The sequence below is a fragment of the Cajanus cajan genome, chromosome 8 (assembly GCF_000230855.2).
Source record: "Cajanus cajan strain Asha chromosome 8, NIPB_CcT2T_4, whole genome shotgun sequence".
Taxonomy (NCBI): domain Eukaryota; kingdom Viridiplantae; phylum Streptophyta; class Magnoliopsida; order Fabales; family Fabaceae; genus Cajanus; species Cajanus cajan.
In genome coordinates this window covers 18,244,568-18,253,080 of record NC_138524.1, presented here as the reverse complement: position 1 = coordinate 18,253,080, position 8,513 = coordinate 18,244,568, and the positions used below count along the sequence as shown (strand labels likewise).

The window sequence follows — 8,513 nt, the reverse complement described above, 5'->3', positions numbered from 1 at the left end:
TTATAGCATTACTGTTATTAGTATATTTAGTGAACGAAATTTGAAGAGTCTATTGTGAGACTATATATATTGATATTGTACTTTGTTTTGAAGTGAAGAAAAATATATCCTCTATTATCAATTGGGTATCAGAGCTATGGCAACTGTAACCAATAATTTGCTACTGCCCCGACTAACAAAGGCGACGAACTATGAAAATTGGGGCATCCAAATGAAAGCCCTTCTTGGGTCTCAAGATGCTTGGGAGGTGGTCCAAGAAGGTCTTGAAGAACCAGAAAATACCACGGGATATTCAGCGGCTCAAAACAAAACGTTGAAAGAGACAAGATCAAAAGATAAGGCAGCTTTGTACATATTGTATCGAGCTGTTGATGAGTCAGGTTTTGAGAAGATTGTTGGTCATCAACTTCAAAGGAAGCGTGGGACATTTTGGAAAAAGCGTTCAAGGGTGCTGACCGAGTTAAACAAGTACGTCTTCAAACTCTACGAGCTGAGTTGGAGGCCATGAGGATGAAGGATTCAGAAGATGTATCTAGTTACATTACTCGTGTGCAAACGGTAGCCAATCAACTTAAACACAATGGAGAAACCCTCACGGATGCAAGGGTTGTGGAGAAAATTCTTCGGTCACTAACCGATGATTTTGAAAATATTGTATGTGCAATCGAGGAGTCAAGAGATTTGGAAAAAATGACCATCGATGATCTTGCGGGTTCTCTTGAAGCACATGAACAACGAAAGAAGAAAAAGAAACAAGATGCCTTAGAGGAAGCCTTACAAAAAAGGACCATAAAGGAGGACGAGGTGATGTATGCGCAACACAACCGAGGAAGAGGACGTGGACGTGGAGGTCGTGGTTTCGGCCACAGCGGAGGTCGTGATCGTGGAAATAATAATGAAGAGAGAGGACAAACAAACCAGCAAAATTGGCATGGACAAGGTCGAGGTCGTGGAAGAGGTGGTCGTTCAAATCGTACAAATGTCGAATGTTACAATTGCAGCAAATATGGACACTATGCAAAGAATTGCTATGCCAAGAAGAAAGTGGAAGAAAACGTGAATTTAGTCAAAGAAGATGAGACAAAAAATGAAGGCATTCTCATGATGGCCAATGAAGGCATCACTCTAGATAGCGACATGGTATGGTATTTGGACACCGGTGCTAGCAATCATATGTGTGGACACAAGCACCTCTTTGTTGATATACAAGAGATAGAAGATGGACATGTATCTTTTGGAGACTCAACGAAGGTTCTGGTCAAAGGGCGAGGAAAAATATGTTTTTCACAAAAAGATGGAAAATAAGGTACTATGGAGGATGTCTATTATGTACCTGACTTGAAAAGTAACATCCTTAGTTTGGGACAATTATTGGAGAAAAGATGCTCAATTTTCATGAAAGATAGAATGTTGCAATTGAAGGACAAAAATGGTCAAGTGCTCGCACACGTAGAGATGACGAAGAATCGGATGTTCAAACTCAATTTGAAGAATATACAAGAGAGGTGTTTGCAAGTCAACATGGAGGACAAAGAATGGTTATGGCATTTACAGTTCGGATACTTACACTACAGCGGGCTAAAAGAGTTAGAAAAGAAGAAAATGGTCTATGGGTTACCGAACATGGACTACATCAAGAAATTTTGTGAAGGTTGTGTATTTGGTAAGCAAGCAAGGACAAATTTTCAAAAAAAGGCAGAATATCGTGCAAGGAGATCTCTCGAGCTGGTTCACACCGACATATGTGGCCCAATCACTTCGAAGTCTTTTAGTGAGAAGAGGTATTTTATTATTTTTATTGATGATTATATAAGAAAGACTTGGGTTTATTTTTTGAAGGAAAAATCAGAAGCATTTGAGGCGTTCAAAAACTTCAAGGCGATGGTAGAGAAGACAACCAATCTTTACATCAAGGCTTTGCAATCAGACAGAGGTGGAGAATACATGTCAACCGCTTTCACAAACTATTGTGAGGAACAAGGTATCAAAAGATTCTTGACAGCAGCATATTCACCTCAGCAAAATGGCGTCGCTGAAAGGAAAAATCAAACGATTCTTGATATGGTTCGATCAATGTTGAAGAGCAAAAACATGTCAAAGGAATTTTAGGCGGAAGCAGTGCAATGTATGTGTATGTGCAAAACCGATGTCCGCATACAAAATTGGCGAATCAAACACCACAAGAAGCCTAGAGTGGTCATAAACCAATTGTATCACACTTTAAAGTGTTTGGTAGTGTGGCCTATGCACATGTACCAGACCAAAGAAGAACCAAACTTGATGATAAGAGTAAGAAATATGTGTTTATTGGGTATGATGAGAAGACGAAGGCTTTTAAGTTGTTTGATCCAATTGAAAAAAAGGTGATTGTGAGTTGAGACGTCCAAGTGAATGAAGAAAGTATGTGGGATTGGAAGAACCTAATGGAGGCAAACCAAGGAGAGTCATTGAGTGTTGCACCAATAATCACTCCAATGATTTCTCAAGTTCATGATGAAGAAGAAGAGACACATCAACCTAAGATGTGGAGCCTACAAGATCTATACGACTCAATCGATGAAGTGCATTTGATTTATTTATTAGCAGACTCAGGGAACATTTCCTTTGAGGAGGCAGTAAGAGACAGGAAGTGGAAAGTTGCAATTGATGAAGAGATAAAAGCAATTGAAAGAAATGAAACTTGGGATTTGGTGGAGTTTCCAAAAGGATATAGACCCATAGGTGTAAAATGGGTATACAAGAAAAAGATGAACGCTCAAGGGGAGATTGAAAGGTACAAGGCATGCCTAGTTGCAAAAGGTTATAGACAAAAGGTGGGAATCGATTACGACGAAGTTTTTGCTCCTATTGCAAGAATGGAGACAATTCGACTTCTTTTATCTCTAGCTGCACAACTCAAATGGTCAATCTATCAAATGGATGTGAAATCCGCATTTTTAAATGGAGTCCTTGAAGAAGAAGTCTATGTAGAGAAACCGCCTGGGTACATGAAATCTGGAAATGAAAGCAAAGTGTTAAAGCTGAAGAAAGCACTCTACGGGTTAAAGCAAGCGCCCCGAGCATGGAATAGCCGAATCGATACTTACTTCAAGAAGAACAAACTCTTACAATGTCCTTATGAGCATGCACTATACGTAAAGAAAGAAGAAGGTAATTTACTTCTTGTTGCTCTTTATGTTGATGATCTCATTTTCATGGGGAGTAATGAGAAGATGCTTGAAGTTTTTAAAGACGCTATGACGCCAGAGTTTGAAATGACGGACTTAGGATTAATGAAGTATTTTATTGGTCTTGACATCAAACAAGGAGATTTTGGAATTTTTGTGTCACAAGAAGCATATGCGAAGGATATTTTGAAGAAAAGCAAGATGGAAGGTTGTAATCGGGTAACAATGCCAATGGAGCTCGGTACGAAACTCTCTAGATTTGAGGGAGGAGACCAAGTGAATGAAAGTGAATATCGCAGTTTAGTAGGGAGTCTACGATATCTCACATGTACAAGGCCAGACATTGCGTATAGTGTTGGCATAGTGAGTCGATACATGGAGGATCCAAGTCACTCACACCTAAAAGCTATTAAAAGAATTCTTCGATACATCCGAGGAACAGAATCACTCGGGCTACTCTACTCAAAGACAAATGAATGCAAGTTGGTAGGGTACACTGATAGTGATTGGTGTGGGATGTAGATGATCGAAAAAGTACAGCAAGATACATGTTCTACATGGGGAACACAACATTCACATGGTTTTCAAAAAAGCAGCCAATTGTAACTTTGTCAACATGTGAGGCAAAATATGTGGCAGCATCTTAGTGTGTGTGTCACATGATTTGGCTAAGAAATTTACTGTGCAAGTTAAATATGCAACAACTTGAGGCAACCGAAATACGAGTCGACAACAAATCGGCTATTGAATTGGCAAAGAATCCGGTTCATCATGAGAGAAGTAAGCATATTGATGTTCGTTTTCATTTTATTAGGGAATGTGTGAAGAATGGAGAAGTAAAAATGATGCATGTTGCAAGTCATGACCAAGTAGCAGACATTCTTACAAAGCCTCTGCCAACAGCTCTGTTTGAAAACTTTAAAAAGATGATTGGAATGAAGGATTGGAAAGATTTGAGTTTAAGGGAGGAATTTGTTAAGCATTAAACTCAAAAAACCATCAGTTTGTTAAGGAAGGGCATTTTTCCACCTAAAATTTGAATGGCCAAGAATAATTATTTTTAATTTCATTTTTTATGTCATTTATAGCATTGTTGTTATTAGTATATTTAGTGAACGTGTTTGTGGTGGAATTTATTTATGGATTCTTTTTATTCGAACTAGCACAAGAAACGTTTCAATTTAGGTATTTTACGTTTTGAACCGAACAAGAAATGGAGTAGAAAGACTTAATAATTATTTGTTTCTAAATATTCCTCGATGATTAACAAGCAATAATGCTCGTGCATATAAATACTCAGATGAACAGAATGAACAATAAATATATTAGCAATGCAAATCATAGTTCACTTTGCATAATGGTAAAGAATTACAGCATTAAAGTCTAATAATCTATAACTATGTGATTAAAAGAAGAAAACTACACTAATCCTAATCCTAGAAGAAGAAAAGAAAATGTGGTCAAGAAATCAGTACCCAGCAATTGCATGCACGAAAGCCATATGCGCAGGCAAAAAGTGCTTTCAACGGTGTAAGTATGAAATTTCCAACCCCCGTGAAGGTGTATGTTTCTCGCATTTATAGAGTTTAATCGAGAGCAGTTAATTTTGCGTAAATCCATCGTGGGTGCATAACTACTGTCTACTACATTACCTACGTGGGCTTAAGATGTAACTTCCCACAACCGTTCACCCCACGTGTTTTATTTCCTCGATCTGCTCTTTAATAACCACCTCGGTGTAACCGCTCGAGAAACCTCCAGTAACCTCCTTTCTCTACTCATTTCGAGCAATTCTTGTTCTATTCGAGCAATTCTCAAATTCTTATGATTCCTGATATTCCCTTTTGGTATGGGTACTCCTCCAAAGTATATATTTCTCGAGTGATCCCAACAAATGCCCTCCTAGGAATTTAGTCTCAATGAACACACTAGTGTGAAATGGAACTAAATTCCTATCGAGAATTTTCCTCAATTCTTTATCGAATTTGCTTTCTCGAAGTTTCTCCTTTCGATAATTATGACTTGTATTCCTTGGATGACTTGAATTCCTTGTACCTCTTCAATGAAAACCTACTTCTGACCACCAATTTAATGCACTTACCGTTTGATTTGACATTGAATACTCCGACGGTGCATGCTTACGTTTCCCCATAACTCTGTCTATGCACCATCATTTTGGCAGCTGTTTTAATATTTGATTTAAAATTTGAATTAATTTTATGGACCCGTTTTACCTCAGGCCCATTCATCCGTATAAAACTCTTTTACCCTAAGGTGAAAACCACTTTCACCACTTCCTTCGTGCCCAAGTCTTCTCGCTCATTGCATTCTCTAACTTCTTGCTCTGCTTCTTGATCTTCTTCTCTGGCGACCTTGCACTCTTTTCTTCTGCTCTCACATTTGCAAGTTCTTGCCTTTGATCATCATGGCTTCTTCTGCTGCATCCACCTCTGCAACCGCCTCTGCTCTTTCTCCTACCAAAGCTTCTGCGTCATCCACCCAGACTGCTCCTTTGCTGATGGCCAATGCCACGGTTTGCACTATGAAGGGTGGAGATGAGACCTTCATCCCTATTCCAGGCATGGAAGAGGCAAGTCTCAAGATTTTTCATCTCAGGTACTTCTCCTCTTCTCCCTAGAGGATGGCTCTGTTCATCCTTTCTTAGGTCCGTTTGTTGGTCAGAATAAGAAAAAGTTTGGTAATACTTTGTTACCTAAGGATTCTTCTACCCTTCCTTTCATTCATTCTGCAGAAATAGACTTAGCCCTTTTTGGAGATACAACTAACAATTCTAGGGCATTCCCACCTACCAAAGATAGACATTTACCATGGTTAACACGTGTAGAAAGTTCGATGCATTCCATGTGGGTAGAAACTGGTATTTCTGAATTTATCCAATTAGCTAAGTTTGATTTGCATTTTTTCGACCCCCAATGCTTCTTTCCGCTATATTCTTCTGGAATAGAGAAACTCGAGCCTTCGAGTTTCCTTGTGGTTTCGTGTGTCCTACCCTGCTCGATATTGCTGCTATCACGGGCTTAGCACCTGTTGGGGATAGGTTCTATCCCGATGTTTTCGAGGAGGAGATTTCGATTAAAGAGACCTCGATATCTTGGGATAAAAAGACTTACTTGGCCTTTATTAATGCTCACATGGGAAAACCAGATACCCTTTTTTCGACCTCAGAGCACATTGCTTTCTTGATGTATTGGCTATCCGCTTGTGTTTTCTGCACCCCCTCTCTCTAGGTTCCTAAATATTATTACATATTGGCTCAAGCTCTACATCTGAAAAAGAAAATCTGTTTAAGAAAACTTCTGTTGGCCTCCCTATACACTTGTCTTGATGAAGCCTCGGAAAGCCTCTTTCATGAATCTGGTCATCATAATCTCTCCGGACCACTGTGGTTACTTTAATTGTGGCTCAACGCGATTTTCGAGAAGAAGTTTTCTCTAACCTCATCTTTTACTCTAGTATGTGAACTCGAAGGAGCCCGTTTGACCACTCTCACCCCTCGAAAGCATTCGGTCAACAACTTCGCGAAGTATATTGATGCTATTCTTAGTTTTACTAAATTCAGTGAAGACTTGGCTCCTTTTATACGTACTACTTTGTTGGGCCCTCCTTGGCTTTGATAGAATAATCGAGTTGGGCAAATATCTCTAGATTCTCTCGAAATGTGGTTTGGTTTCCTTTCTTGGGATATAATAATATCTGGCATGCGGCAAAAAGATGTTAGAATCTACCCTTACCAACCTCAGATTTTTGCTCGACAATTTGGTCTTTGCCAAATGAAACCTCTTCCCCTTTGAGTAAAGAAAGCATTGATGCTGACATTTGTGTCAAAAAAGGGGATTACTAGGAAGTTTTGGACTTCATTTTACGTCCTGAAAAGGAACTTAAGCTCACACCATACACTTTATCTCCCTCCTTCTTAGTTTTGAAGTGTTATCTTAAATGGTGGTGTGAATACTATGTAGATAAACTTCTCAACTTTGATGATTTTTTGAAAAAGCTTATTAATTCTCCTCTTTCTTCGCAGGGCTCGAAATTATCAAGTACTTACAAGAACCGTACTATTATTTATCAATTCGAGCAATTTTTTAAAGTTTGTTATCGACTTGACAATCTTGGTCGAACCATCTTTGATGCATCTGTTTCTTTATCGAAAATGGTACAAAGGAACATCCGCTCGAAAAAAAATTATTAATCCTCGAGGAAAAACTGATTTTGAAAAATTTTGCCCAAAAAATATTCCTCCTCTTCCAAATGCTCGTTTTGGTTTAGTTAAACATTTATCTCACCCTCCTTGGGTGAAGACACTCGACCCTTTTTATCTCGAACGCAAAGAAATTCCTGTAAAGGATCGAGTTACTTATGCGAGATGTTCCGTGTACGATTTTCCTCGAAAGAGATGGTGGCCAACGTGTTGGGTCGATAATCGCAATCCCCCTCCTGGTAAATGTCTTTAACAAAAATATTTGTTTATTTCTACCTTGTACTTATCTCATCTTTACTTTATATTGTGCTGCTGCTATCCCTCATTGTGTTCCTCAGCATGCTGAGGAAACTCCCAACTGGGAAAGTGACGATGATGATGACAAGGGGTCTTCATTGAAGACTCGAAAAAGAAAAATCACTTCCGATAAAGTCACCTTACGTTCTAAGGTACAATTTTTTTCCTTTCAACTTAATTATTTCGATTAACGTAACAATAATGCCTTTTCTAAGTGTTTTTCTATTTCTAGAGTCTTGAGACCACGAAGAAGCAAAAAGCTGACTCGACCAGTACTAAGACTGTGAGTGATTTATATTTATTCTTTTATATTTCTCTTTTCTTACGTTTCTTGCTTCTTCAGGTTTCGACCACAAAAAAGTCGGACAAAGGCAAGGGGAAGTTACTGATTCCTCTTCCCAAGAAGACTCAAAAGCCTCTTGTCGAGAAACTCCTAAAGGATGCTATGAAATCTGTTCCTAAGGTATTTATTTTCTAGCTTAACTTCCCGCTTACATATTGCTTCGATTTTTCTAAAATTTTTTCTTTAATTGCAGGATGTCGAGATAATCCAACTCGATTCTTCTCGGGAAATGTCTAGGGATATTTCTCCTCCTCTTACTGGGGCATCACAACAGGTTCGACTTTCTTCGATCTTTACTTTTCTATACTTCTTCCTTGTTCTAACTTCACCATTTTTTGCAGTTGGCCACTCCTCAATTGAACATTGTCGAGAGGGCTTCGATAGAGATTCCCCCTCAAAGTGACGAAGGCAAGGTTCCCTCGTTGGATCCTTTGGTGAACATGGAAACTCCTCACCAGTCCTCACAAGATGAAGCTCCTTCTTTTGA

The 8,513-nt window shown here is 38.9% G+C and overlaps 1 protein-coding gene across 1 annotated transcript; it reads left to right on the top strand.

The window, feature by feature from the left end:
* The first annotated feature begins 504 nt into the window (after nucleotides 1-504).
* On the top strand, nucleotides 505-1,305 carry LOC145950285 (uncharacterized). The gene has a single exon (XM_083061367.1). It carries the CDS (start codon nucleotides 505-507, stop codon nucleotides 1,303-1,305), a length of 801 nt encoding a protein of 266 aa, XP_082917493.1.
* Nucleotides 1,306-8,513: the final 7,208 nt, after the last annotated feature.

Excerpts from the sequence above, each read along its gene's own strand:
- LOC145950285 (XM_083061367.1), top strand. The coding sequence starts at position 505 with ATGAGGATGAAGGATTCAGAAGATGTATCTAGTTACATTACTCGTGTG.